This window comes from Oenanthe melanoleuca, chromosome 6 (assembly GCF_029582105.1).
Source record: "Oenanthe melanoleuca isolate GR-GAL-2019-014 chromosome 6, OMel1.0, whole genome shotgun sequence".
Lineage (NCBI taxonomy): Eukaryota > Metazoa > Chordata > Aves > Passeriformes > Muscicapidae > Oenanthe > Oenanthe melanoleuca.
This window is the reverse complement of record NC_079340.1, coordinates 9,331,417-9,345,872: the sequence shown is the minus strand read 5'-3', so window position 1 is coordinate 9,345,872 and position 14,456 is coordinate 9,331,417. Positions and strand designations below refer to the sequence as shown.

Here is a 14,456-nt window from a genome sequence, read left to right as displayed (position 1 = left end):
TCAACAAGTTAATGATAATCATTCTAATAAAAGTCTTAAGTCCAAGGGGACTGGGGTAGTAGCCTACTTTCTCAGAAGAAATAGTATTGGAATGAGTGAAGTTTCCCCCACAGACTTTAATACACTCCACACAAACTGCCAGCAGTGTAACACATCTGGGAGATTTGCTTGGGAGTGAAGGTGAAGTACAGTGGCAGGCAACCAAAAGCACCTGACAGCTCTCAGGAGGGCAGCTCAAATAACTCTGTCCTTTATCCCCAGTCTAGAAGAGCTTTATGTTGACAAGCATTACAATGAGCAATCCATTTTCAAAACTATCACTCTAGGAAGATTTACAGCACATTTACAAGATCTACACTAATTTTTTGCAAGAACATACAATGGATCACTATTAAAACACAGGTTTAGAACATTCATTTGCCATGCTATGAGGCAGGACTGTCACCTTCTTTGTCACCAAGACATGTAGGTGAGTGAAAGGCAAACATAACAATGGATTTATGTGGTGCAAGGTAATTTTACTCTGCTTAAACTGAACATTTGTATATCCTAACAAATATCATGCTCTCCTGAATTCTACTTCAAAATCTAAGAGCATATCCATCAAGGCAATTACCTTCATCAGAAAGAGCTGTAAATTGAATACCAGAGATCAAAAAAATCACATCAAGATGGTTTCACAATCTTGCTTGTGAATCTTGCTCTTTCACAAACCTTGAAGCTCTAATCAGTTCTCCTGGGCATCCCAGCCTTTAAGCACAGATTTCAGGAAAACTGCAAAAAATCCACCACTATCTTCAACCCTGACTGTAAATGCACCCCTGAAATATAAACTTGGCCATGTAGCCAGGAGAACTGAACAAGCTCTGGTGGCATCTGGAGTGAATTCACTCTGCCTGACACCTCAACCAGCTGGGAGCCAGGTCAGCAAGCTCATTTCCCCTGTGCTCATATCCCTTTTTGCTCCCATTTTGTGGTAGGATTCTCAGGATGAAGAAAGTTATGTATCAAAGAAGCAGCTATCATGCTATTGGCACCTTGTTAAGGCAATGAGCTGGAGGCTGCACATACTCCAGAACTTACACCCAGACTCCAGCCCCCAAACTTTTCCAAAAGGACAGCGAGGTGATTCCTGTGAGCGCTCACCACTGAGGTCCTTGTATGTTTAGGGCCCCAAATCAGTAATTTGTGTTTGGCTTTAATCAAGCTGTGCCAGTGTGCACATTAATTTAAGCCTCAGTTAAAAAGATGAAATATGTTAATATAGAGAACAGTCATTGCCAGAAAAATACACTGGCCAGTTTCTAAAAAAATGTGTGAGGGGAAGATCTACAAGCTGCAGAAATTATTTGTTCATACTTTTCCTCTAATTATCAACTCAATGAGTGCCCCTTTGTTTTTCAGGTCACTCCCCAATTACATGTTTCCTTTGTTCCACAACATTTAATTCTTTTCCAGTGTTGCAAAATTAACTGGACAGGTTTCTTAATCTTGTGTCTACAAAGAGCTTGTTGTAATTGCAATGAATGCTTTAATTTTGCTGGTGTCTGAAATACGATTTGCAGGGGAAGGGGGAGTGCTGGCTGATGCTAGTCCCATCATTAATAACATTCCTGCAGGGATTGTAGTGGAGGGAGTAAAAACCCCAAAGCTTTTATATAATAACAGCATGTGTTTGCACGTGAGCTGCTCCTTTAAGAAGCCTTGGGCTACTGGAAGTAGAGAGATCCAGAGAAAAGGCAGCCCCACAGCTATAACAGAGGGCAGAGGTTAAATCTTTTGGCATATTTACCATAAGAATGGTCCCTGCACACCCTGTCCCTGAAGGCTTCACTGAAATAGAAGTGTTTGCCATTGGCACTGCCCTGCTGGTAGAAGGTAAGTTCAGTGTGGGACCTCAGCAGCAATAAGATTTTTGCCTGCTATTATTTCTGGTAAGAGGGGAGAAGGAAAATTTGTCAGCATTTGTAGTATGCTGACCTGGTTACTGTGACTACACCACCAGTACTTCTGGTGAGTAAATCAGGGTGAGCTGCAAGCTCTCTGCCAGTAATATGTGTGCTCTATGCATAGCTGTGGCAGTGAAGCAATTGCTACTCATCTCTCTTCTCAGGAATTTGGGATGTAGTATTTTGTTGTTGACTTTTAAAGGCAATTTCATCTTCCTCTGGGGAAAGAAGTTGAAATGACTGATAATCTCTCAGTAAAATTGGACTGCTTGGTTTGTGGGTTGTGATGTCTTACAATCAAACTTGATAGCTCCAAAAAATCCTGTAAACTGTTAGCATACATCCAGACTGCACTGGTAGCACTGCAGTTAGTGGCTGCTGGGTAAAAGTAACAAACCATATCAATTTAATTTAGCCAATGTGATCTTTTCTTAAGGCACATGCCACTTACTGAGAGAATGCAAGGAAACTGAGAATTTATATCTACCTGGCAGCTAGCAAAGGCTCACAGCTGGGATAATGCTGGTGTCATTCCCATGGGATCCCATTCCTGCATAGTGCTGCTCAGAAGGGGATGTGGGAATCGTGGGGGCCAACAGCAGCAGAGGAGAAGCTGTAAGCACCATTAGAGGGGGATAAATGCTCATAAGCACCATCAGAGTGGGATAAATGCTCATTAGCTCAGTCCATGAGCATGGAGCATGGATGCTCACCCTCACCTTGCACCCAAGCTCATGTCTGGCTGCAAAGGAAAGCTGGAAATGCTGTCAGACACTCTTCCTTGGAAGGGAGAGGAGAAAACTTCTACTTCTTGCCTAAACAGAGTGCAGGACTAAGCCAGGTGCACAGCCTGGCAGGATCTGCACTCCCATCCTGGAGGGTGGGAAGCAGCAGGAGGACAGGGACAGTGCTGGGGCTGGCAGACCTGAGAGCTGGGTCCTGCTGGGGACCTGCTTGTGGCACCACAGCCCTGACCTGTGCCAGGGGCTGCAGCCTGCTGGGGACCTGCAGCTCTGGAAGTTCCAGCAAAGAACCCCGTGGTATTCTTCAGTTAAAACTAAATGTAGTCTAATACATGTATGGTTTACTAAACACAAGTATTTTCCATGGGGTTTTAGGCAGAATGTGCCCAGTATATTGGCAGTAAAACTTTATTATTGTCATTTGGGTTAGAAGACCAAGCTATATAATCAAGGATTAATTCACTGTGCTGAAACACTCTGAGACAAAGGCAATGAAGATCTCTCCTTTATTTATGGCAGCTTCTAAGTGCAGTTTGCAAATTGTGGAGAAGAGCTGCATTCACTTTGTTAAGTGGACATGTTTTCTGATCTAAAAATGAAAATTCAAAACTCTTTTTTTAAATTTAAAGTAAGTTCTTTATTTGTACACTCATGCTGACCTTCAAGAAAGCAGAATCTGGTAAAGCCTGAGGCTTCCAAAAACAGGGAAAAGATAGAGAAAAATGATACAGTAATAACTTCAGTTCCACTCTAAATATGCTCAGAACTCATCTCTCCTAAAGGCTTCTCTGCATTTGAGAGAGTTGACAGCAGTTTTACCCTGTGGGTGGGAGATAATCTGGCAGGGAGGAAACAAAAACAGCAGATCTCAAATGGCTCCAAATATTTCTCCTGGAAATATTTTGTTATATGTTGTGTAATGATAGACACACATCAGCTGTTACTATGGTTATGCCATCAGCCATTAATGCAATTAAGGTAGAAGCAGGATTTCTGACTAGAAAAAAAATCATCCATCTTATGTAACTGCAGAATTAAGACAATAAGCATAAGTAACTACACTACTTTACAGAATTAGGGGATATGGATTTTTTTCTGTGCTACATAATTTCTTTTTCCAAGAAGAACACAAAGACATAGTGCCTCTCATCTAGCTGAAACTTAGAGACTGGATGTTGAGTCAGAGCCTCATCAGAGCTAAAATAATTCAGGTTGCCTTGAAAAGGGCATTAAAGGACAAAGCTTGAGTTGAAACCAGTGAAGGATGGGCTTCAGAGTGGCACAGCTCTGTGCTGGTGACTAGCTCAGGTTGCTTGGATCCCTCTCTGAGGACCAACATAAACTTATTTTTTTAAATCTATCAGTGACTGCTTTTCATACTTAGATTATTCCTTTTCATGTATGGTCTATTGATGAGGGGCAGTAATAAGATGGAGCTGGTGTGATTCAAGCACTGTGTGCTTGAACCCTGAGACAGGGGCCCAAAGGGAGGCAGGCTGACTGAAACATGGCTGGGGGATTTCTGTACTCAAACAAAAAAGAATGTTATAATGGATATTAAATACAAACCATTTCTATATCAAAGTCAGGCCTGGACATGTGTACACCAGCAGCATGTGCTGGCTGTCAGCTCTCCTGAAACTCCTCCTCTGCATCTCACTTGCTCTGAGCCCTGAGCCATGTGTCCCTGCATGGAGCCTGACAATCCAGTTTTTCTATTATGACAAAAGGCAGAATTACAAACAAGATCAAACTGTTGTGCTCCACATGACTGATGAAGCCTGAAGCCCAGGCTTGTGCTGTCACCTATGACTTCTCTGAAATCCTTGTAACTTGTGTGCAGACTGGCCACTACAGATACATTCCCTGTGCATAAGATTCCACTGTAATTATTGTTCTCTCATCAAGGAAAACAGCAGCGTCATTGTAGATAATTTCCATTTCCACTTGAATCACACCAAACAATTCTGTCTTTCAGCGCTGCTTGGTTTCTGTCTGAATGGCTTGACAATTGTTTCTTTCCGGAGAATCAAGGAGCTGCGAACGCCCAGCAATCTGCTGGTTCTCAGCATTGCCCTGGCCGACTGCGGGATTTGCTTCAACGCCTTCGTCGCTGCCTTCTCCAGCTTCCTCAGGTCTGCACAAAGGTTTTCCCAAAGCATGCTCAGAAGAACCACATCAAAAGCAACAGCTTAACTTCTAAGAGGTCTAACTAATTAAATGGCTCTCTTCCTACCATAAGTCCTAGCCATACCTCTCATTCCCTCAATCTGAAACAAAACCCTGCATGGTTCTATGCAGACAGCTTTACCAGTGGTTATGGAAGCTACTTGAATATCAAAATATTTCACTAGATTATCACCTCTAGATTGACCGCAAATTTGTCTGCAAGTCTTTTTTCTGTTTGTTGTGTTGCACTGACTTGCACACATTGACAAGTTGGCTCCTCACAAAGGAGGCAAATCTTGAAGATCTAGATAATTGGATGAAATGTAGATTTCAAATTTAAAAGTCCCAACTTTTCAATACACAGATGCAGGGTTATATTTCCTTCTCAGTATTAAGAGTACAAATAGCTGTTGTGCTGTTAGACACCACAGCAATAAAATGCTGTCAAATCCCTTTCACAGTGCTTCTCAGACAGGCAGGATGAGCACAGGCTATCATTTTACCCTCTCTGTTAATCCAATTTCCACACATCTTCACCTTGACCATTTTCTCTGCATCCTGCTCGTTTGTTGGCAGGTACTGGCCCTATGGCTCCGATGGCTGTCAGATCCATGGATTCCATGGCTTCCTGACAGCCCTGGCCAGCATCAGCTCCAGCGCTGCCGTCGCCTGGGACCGCTACCACCACTACTGCACAAGTAAGGGCTCCAGTGTGCCTCTCAGCACACCTCATCCTGCAGCAGGCAGCTCACTTGGCTGCCTGAGGACCAAAGCAGCACGTAATTATTACCTGTGTATCACATATAAGTTTGTTTTTCTTACACACTAGATAGAGCAAATATAAACATTTTCTCTAAAGGACCTTATTCCACACAGGGGGAAATTATCAACCCCCTTCAGGAGATATTTCCTCATCCAGATCACACCTGATTTGTGACTCCCTGGCCATGCTTTAATCCATAAGTAATCTTTGAAACAAAATCCCAAATAATATAGATTTCTTCATGTTGAAGAAAAATATGTTTATCTTGGGCTTTCACCCAACACCTTGCCGTGCACCAAACAGATCATCATGTCCATGCAGAGTTCACAAATAATAGATAAATTTGGTGCAAGCAGAGAGCTGCCTCTGCAGGGATGGTGGCTGGAACAGAGCCCATGCAGAGGCATGATTGGGCAGACAGAGCTCAGCAGTCCCTTTGTGCAACACACAGGAGTTTTGGGGTGCAAGAGATGTTTTTTTACCCACAGAGACTTTCAGGCACAGTCTCCATGTGATTCCAGCAGCAAATGGCAAAACACACCCAAAGCACACAGGGAATATGGTCAGTCTGATAATCCTGCTGAGGAAAGGATGCCAACTTTTTTTTGTTCTGCAATTTTTGCAGGAATTCATCTCAGGCTCAAAGAAATGTATTTTTCCATGTCTAGATAAGGGCCCCAAATAATGCAGGCTGTGAGCTAAATCCATACTAACACCCCTTGGACACCAAAATGCATTTGGAGCTGGAAGAGGAACATCTGTATTTTATGAGAGAGAGCCTGAAAACAAGCATGTCTGGGAAAGACATTTTACTCTGTGCCACATTGACTTTAATGCTTTTGTGTCATGCACTCCTCCAGTCAAGAACATACTCTACATTAAGAGCAGAGGCAGAAGGACCCTCAGGGCACAAGCTTCTTTGCTTTGCTCAAATTGTTACTTACTGATGGCCAAACATGGCTCCTGTAGGGAACATTTTGAACAACAAAACAAAACTAAAAACCCAGAAGGTGCTCATGCCCTGCGGTTATTCCAGTAAAACCACCCCCTTCTAGTTCAATTCTTCACATGCTGATTGCAAGGAAGATTAAGTCATATTTCATAGATGTGCTACACCAAGCCCACAGGCTATGCTGTGTTCTCAATCCATACATTAAACTCCTGTTGACACCGGTTCGAGCTGCATGCCTGTACAGAAGGTACAAAACACCTACAACCTAAAATACAAGGCTATCAGCCTTCTATCTTCATTGCCCAGGATGTGGTACTCCTTCCAGGCCAAATTACATCATCCCCAGGTTTTTTGTTATGTCCTAAGAGTTTCCCAAGAAGACCTTTTTTGTGGCATTCCTCAGCTTGGCACTTGATTATTCACTCTCTGTGTTTCTGGGAAGAATGAGCTGATGAGAATGTAAGAGATTATTATTATTATGATAGGAGTACTTGGGACTTTACAACCATTCTGGATGCTAATAACACAAATTTGTTCACCAACATTCTGAAAATTGACCAGGTTTTTAGATTTGGAAGTCAGCCCAGCCCTAAGTGATAAAGCACTACCTTTAAAGTGTATTATCAGACAAGTGATTCATCAGAAATCAGGTTGAATTTCTTGGTGTATGGAAGAAAATAGTGTTATCACCTCACATGGCAGAGAGGGTCAGGATCTTTTACTCTCCCTTTCTTGTTTTTTTTAAACATCCAGGCAACCACACTGGGCAGCTCTTTTCACCCCCTGAGTGTGGCTCTGAGATGCTGCTTTCACAGCAAAGAGGAGAGAACTAGAGAAATAACCTAAAACTATGCAATAAGAGGAGAAATAGCAGAGAAATCTGAAGGGTATAATGCCAATCTCTAGGAAGATGGGAAAAAAAGATTTTAAAATTTGATCATTAGGGGGAAAAGGAGAAAACAGAAGTAGTCATATGTTAGTGCCTGACAGTGAAGAAGAAAAGGGCAGATTCTGAGGAAGCTGTGTCTCAGCAGCCAAATATTCCGGACAGAAGGTGACAGTTTAGATCAAGGTACACATTGTCACCTCCTCTCTGGCCATTCACACTCCATTCACACTGCCATTAGAAGTTTGTGAAGAGGGGAAGGATCCTGGTCAATTCATAAACACAGCATAGAGTTACAGATTAAAAGGGAAAGAAGAACATACAGATTTTTAACTTGCATTTAAGAACTAGGGAGAAACAGAAAATCTGAAGTGATTTTTATCAGTACTTCTCTCAATATTATAAAGGAGAAGACAAACAAAACCAGCAGGGATTTCACAGCAGTATTCAATTTCTAAAAGTAGAATTACAGTGACTTTTATCTAATCCTTAACAACCAAGGTAACCTGGATTGTTATATCAGTATTCAAAGATAATAATTTTTAAAAAGGAGTAAAAAAAATCTCTTAATTAGGTTATTTTAAAGAGCTTTTTATAATTATATGCTCAAAAGAAGCTATTACACATTACAGGTTTCTTATTTCTACAAAAATGAATACTTGTGAGTACCAGTAAATGGTGATTTTTGCACTGCAGATGAAGTAGGTGCTAACACCTGTTTTATTTATGACTGATATATATTTTTCCTTATCAGATTTTCAGATATTTCTGTTTTTGACAAGCTTGGCAAATTTTAAATGATGCATGCCATTAATTTGGTACAAGCCATATACTGTCTTGGAATATATTATAACTTAATATTATACAGCTATCATAATTTAAACATTTTCAAGAACAAAGAAAAGGGACTATTTTCCCTTCCATCATAGAAAATCCTGTTGACCTTTTATTTGAGACACTCCTTTTGAACAGCAGACTGAAATCTAGCTGAAAGTGTCAGACAGTGCCAATGTCAGAGATCTATTTTTCAGTCTGTGGAAATCAGCTAAATGTTTGAATAAATAATAAATCTTTAAAAACATACATTCCTAAATGTTTCCACAAACTAAATCCTGAGATACAGTTTATGATTATATCACTAAAAGTGGCCTTCATGATCAAAAGGATTAAGGTTCCATGCTCTATCTAGCACCTGCTAAAAGTTCATTTTTTGGCATCACAATTTTTGTAATCTTTGAATTATGGGGGAGCAGTCTTTCTGTTCCAAAGCAATTAGAGAAATCATTTAAAATTCCCTGCATTAATGGATCACTCTGTGGAAAAGAGTGGTTTCCCTTTTGCTTTCCAAAGAGAGAAAACCAGAGCACAAGATTGATTGGACTTAATAGGACCAAACTGCCAGCCCTGGGCCCTAATTAGGAATTATATCTGTAGGCATATGCTGAACCCCATACATATGCATTTAATTGAATTAGGACCTATTAAATTAAATTTTATCAGGCCAAGAAAAGGAATTTAAGGTAAAGCAATGGCCTGCTGTGCACAAAAACAACTGAACTGAGGACATTTTTGCCACGTAAACAGAGCACAATTCTTTCACTCTTCTAGTACTTAAAGTGTTTTTTCTGAGAAAAGCTAAAATAATCTCAAGCTTGTTTAATTTTATATTCATACATTTTTAGCTAGTTCTGATGTGTGTGTAAATATCTTCTGAAGGGTCAACCAGCAGCTGATTTCACCAGGTCTACTTCATCATTAATCTCATTTTGAACACGGTCAAAACCAAAAGGAAAAAATTTAATTTTGTCAGTTCTGATTCTTTCCTCTTAAAGCATCCAAAGTGGGGCCCCTTAAGTGTGAGAGGAGAAAAAAGATGAACTCATCCCCAGAAATGAGCTTTCCAAAGACAGGCTGTTGACACATGCCTGCTGCCAGACTCCATTATTGCATAGTCCTTTCCTTCTACATCTAATAACAAAATGGCAACCCTTAACTCCCATGGAAAAGTAACTAAAATAAACTTTCCCCTTTTTCATAGAAAAGGCACAAACAATAAAATAATAAGATGCTTAGGCTAGATTTCTGCTTTGGATTCAGAGTTTAAGAATAATTACAAATTACTGAAAAGTTGCACTTCTATTTCTAGTCCCCTAAATCAGAAACTTTTCATGTATGTAATTCTAGAGTCATAGCATGTGAGTACTACAAAGCAGTTTTTAAGCCTTTGCAGCCAAAATATGTCTTCTATGTAGTAATCATATGAAAGACAGATTTTAGTCATTTTTAACAATTCTTCATTACTAATCATTACAAAATTATGTTTTAAATTACTAAAAAATCAAAACATATTTTGCAAGTAGCAAATATAAAACCTAGAACATTACATACAGAGTATTTTCTTTAATTCTCCTTGGTATTTAAATTGCAATGTCTAGAACTGCCTTTTCCCATTAATTTTTGAACACCTGCACCAAACGAATATTCCAAGTTGATTTTTAATGCAATTCAAACTTTCCAATCTTTCATTACATTCCTATGGTATCTGATGGAACCAGGTGAGATAGGCACAAGGGAGCACTTTATTATAAAATTAGAAAAAAATTACTAATGCTGAGCTTCACATTTCCTGTTATAGGCTAAGTGATGATCTCAAGGGCAAAATTACTTGTATTTTTAGAACAAGCTCTGTTCTCAGGTTGTGTGTATATATTCACACACATATTGATGACCAGCAATTTTAGAACAGGGTGTATTGGATACCCACACATGCCCTGCACTCCTGGCCAGGCAGGAATGAAGAAGACAGGGGTGGGGAGTGTGTGCAGAGTCACATTTCTGACCTGACCCACACTCTGCAGTGGCACTCTGTTTCTTCAAACCCTGTTCATTGCATCACCCTGTTCATTCTACTCTCTGCCCCACCTGTGTCTTTAAACACATTCCCAAAACACAAGAACATAATGTTTGTAGCAGCAGATGTATCTGCAGCGTGCTACAAAGCTGAGCAGCAATACAGCATTTGTCTAAGCAAAACACACAAAAGGAAAGGACAGTTTGCTGTTTCCTAAAGCCTTCCTTCATATTTTGTGGAAGACTGATTCCTCCAGACTGATTCCTCCAGACTGGGGTCAGCTTCAGGGCGCAGAGCACGAACCAGTGCCGCGCTGCCTGCGGCCCGAGGGGCTGGCAGCTGTTCCCAGAGGTTTTGTTGGCCCCTCTCCTCTTCCCCCAGGGAGCAGGCTGCAGTGGAGCACAGCTGCCTCCATGATGCTGTTTGCATGGCTCTTTGCTGCCTTCTGGGCCGTCATGCCCCTGCTGGGCTGGGGACAGTATGACTACGAGCCGCTGCGGACGTGCTGCACGCTGGACTACAGCCGAGGGGACAGGTGAGCCACGGGCTCCTTCCCAGCTCTGCTGCACCCAGCAGATGTGCCTCCCTGGCACTGGGACAAGCAGGCATCCCCCGTGGGGCACAAGGAGAGCTGAAATCTGTGGGACAGGCTGTGCTCAGCTCCCCGCCGCTCCTCACTAACTCCAGAATGCTTTTGGCTCTGTGCAGGCCGGCACAGAATGTCTGAGTAGTGGTGTTTGGGTTCAGGATTCAACCACCTGTTGTGATTTCCTGCAGTACAATCCCTCCCACACACAATGGCATGCACAGCTTTGCTGGCCTTCAGCAAATGCTGCACCTGAAGCACGCTGACAAAAGTGGCTTTAGCAATTTTAAAATTACAATTTGGTGAATACTTACAGCAAGTTTACAGAGATGCACTAGAGTTGAATTAACACCCTCTTTTTTTCTTCCCTTCTCACTTTCCCAGAAACTATGTCACGTTCCTTTTTGCTCTGTCCACTTTCAATTTCATGATCCCAGGCTTCATCATGCTGACAGCCTATCAGTCCATACACCAAAAGTTCAGGAAAACTGGGCACTTTAAGGTAAGAAAGCTCCCTGAACCCCTGCAATCACATTGACAAAATAGGGCTGCATTCAGGAGAGATGAAGTCCTTGAAAAAAACTGATTCTTTCACAAAGACTTTGACTCAGCTCCTTCTGTCCCAACTCCCCAGTCACGCTTGAGCAGCAGGGTAGTGCAACACAGGGTGGGGCCATTCAGAAAGTTCATGGAAACACCATCCTTGGAAATGTCAACATTTTACCAGACAGCCACATTTGCCCCAGCCTAGTCCTGTAAACCCTTCCCCATCAGAGGAGTTGGAGCAGTGATCCTGAAGATTCCACTGGCCCAACTCTCCTAAAAAAACAAACATAGAGCATACAGAATATTTGCCAATAGCACACCAGTGTTAATCCAGAGAAATTTATCTCAGGAAGGGTTATTATTTCCTGCTGTATACAAGCCTTTGGCTGGGGGCTGAGGAAGCCAGACAGAGCTACAGCTCTGCAAGGAAACATGCAGGCACCCCATGGGGGAGAAGGGCCTTCCCACACACACCGTGTTAGCACTTGGCTGAGGAAATTCAGAATCTTTATGAGCTGGAAACAAAGGAATTGTTCTGGTGTGGCAGGTTTATGGGAATATAATGTGGTGATTATGTGAGTTGTTTGCTGAGGTGCAGGCTGTACATTCTGGGGCACTATGCATAGCTGGGGGGCACAGCCCAACCCCTGCACTCAGTGAAGACAGCCAGATCTCAAGAGAAAGGTTTTATTGGCAGAGACAGTCAGGCAGACTTGTCTGTGGCTGACTGGAATAAATACATGTGCCCTCTATATATTTCTTGAACAAATCTGCTCTACCACAAGGTGTTTTGCCACCTCTGCCAGTCCCCTCCCACGCCCAGGATCAGGGTCTGGTGCTCCTGCACTGTTCTGTCCCATATCCTGGTGGCTGCTCCTCTCCTGCTGCTGAACACAAACCAGGGTCCCACAGGACCTGCCATCATTTGGTGCAGGGTGTGATTGTGCAACAAAAAAGAAACCTATTGCTCTTGTTTTGCAGTTTAACACTGGCTTGCCACTGAAGACACTGGTGGTTTGCTGGGGCCCCTATTGCCTGCTGTGCTCCTATGCTGCAGTGGAAAATGTGATGTTCATTCCCCCAAAATACCGCATGGTACGTCAGTGCCCCTCAGAACCCAAACCACAACATTCTCCTCTCCTCTCTCTGACTCTATTTACTCACTACTGGGTTTACTTGAAAAAACATCTATAGATGTAGTAGTCCTTTTATAGAAGTAATCCTTTTCCTCAAAGCATTCTGTTCATCTACCTTTTTTTAGTGAAAACAGGTAAGCACAGTGAGCATTGCATTACTGCTTTGATCAAGCAAAAATTTAGGAAGCCAGGGGTATTTTTCTTCAGCAGTTAGTTAGGGGTGTGTAACCTGTACTGTTCTGTGCCATGTAGGAGCTTTTTGTGTCCTTCCCAAAGTGAAGTACCAGTTCAGTATTTTCAGTTTTAAAGAGACTTTTTGTCTCATTCATATTTCTAATACTTGTCTCTCCTCAAGGAAGTTGTGACTGATCACCCCTAAGGTTCTGCTGCCTCTTTTTTCCCCTTTCTTCTATGAGTCTTGTCTCCAAACTCACTGCAGTAATATCACATCAAATCTTTCAGCTTTCATTCCGTGCCCCAAAATCAGCCCAGTTCCAGGTCAACAAATGCATTACTGCATTCAGTATCCCACATTAAATGTGTTAGCAACATCAGCCTGTTTATCCATCCAAAGGTGTCCATGGCACACCTTTCACTCTTTCTAAGGGTCTGTACTCACTCTCAACTGAATTTTCCCTGTTTCAGGCAATGCCAACCTAAATTCCTTCTCCTGGAAATTGTAATTTCCTGAGTAGGACTTTCCACCAGCCAAATTGCTTTTACTTCTCCCCTGTCTGGGAGAAGCAAGCTAATGCCATTGGAGACAGGCTTTTTTTTGGTAAAGGGAAACTAAACATGGGCTGAAATCAGCCCATTGGCTTCTCAGTGGGTTTCCCTAGTAATAAATATTGTGTCTCATGACAGATTCCTGCCCTCATTGCCAAGACTGCGCCAACGGTGGATGCCTTTGTATATGCCCTGGGAAATGAGAACTACAGAGGAGGAATATGGCAGTTCCTCACAGGACAGAAGATTGAGAAAGCAGAGGTCGATAACAAAACTAAATAACCCATTATGGCATTAAACAAAATTACTGTGGGTACATCACTGAAAGCAAAATCCAAGAGAAAACTGAATGCATTCTCTGATATGTATGTGCAAAGCTGGTTCCACATTGGAAAGGCTGTGCACTGGCCACAAACAATGAAGTATGGAAAGAGAGCCCTCCAGATAACTGTCCAAACCATCATGAGCTGCTTGTCAAACAAGCTGCCTTAAACCTGTGTCGATTGCCATCAGTCTCATTTTATATGTCACTGGGAATAAACTATGTGCTGGAAAGCATTTTTTTTCCTCCTGATAAAAGCTAACATAAGAGCTCAGCAAATTAACTGAAGCAGGATTTTCATTTACCCAGTGAGGCCTCATCAGATCAATCTGTGCAGGTTGTCCATATGGTAATGTCTGGATTACTAGAAGATTAAACCAGCATCCAGTATTGACCACGTCTGTATAAATAGCTTGTTCATCTGAGCAATTCATTTTCAGTGCACCCAAAACAGGAGTTTCCAAATTTCCATCATGAATCTGACATCCTAGTTCCATAAAAACATTTTAGGGAGCATGTTTCCCCAGTAAGGAATATTAGCTTGGCTCCTATTCAAATGAGTTATTGTGTGACATTCAGCTTTGTCACACACTAAACTGCATCAGATTTTGCAGCTGCTGCTTAGCAGGACAATCAAAAGCTTATAGTCCATCATAAAAAACATTCATCTTTTTGTTGAGCATTGAGCAAAAACTAAAGGGAGGTATGAGTCAGATTCTGCTCAAAAATGTCATAAGAATAAAAATTATTTTCACATCTTCCATTAAATTCCACTGTGTTCTACATAAGAGAGCAATCACTGAATCAGTGATGATTAAAGAGTCTGA

General features: G+C 41.8%; 1 protein-coding gene across 1 annotated transcript; it reads left to right on the top strand.

The window, feature by feature from the left end:
* Positions 1 to 1,688: 1,688 nt before the first annotated feature.
* Positions 1,689 to 14,025, top strand: RGR (retinal G protein coupled receptor). Its single transcript, XM_056494973.1, has 7 exons — positions 1,689 to 1,878; positions 4,671 to 4,827; positions 5,438 to 5,559; positions 10,695 to 10,848; positions 11,284 to 11,401; positions 12,427 to 12,540; positions 13,446 to 14,025. Exons 1-7 carry the CDS (start codon positions 1,800 to 1,802, stop codon positions 13,587 to 13,589), a joined length of 888 nt encoding a protein of 295 aa, XP_056350948.1. The 5' UTR covers positions 1,689 to 1,799; the 3' UTR covers positions 13,590 to 14,025.
* Positions 14,026 to 14,456: the final 431 nt, after the last annotated feature.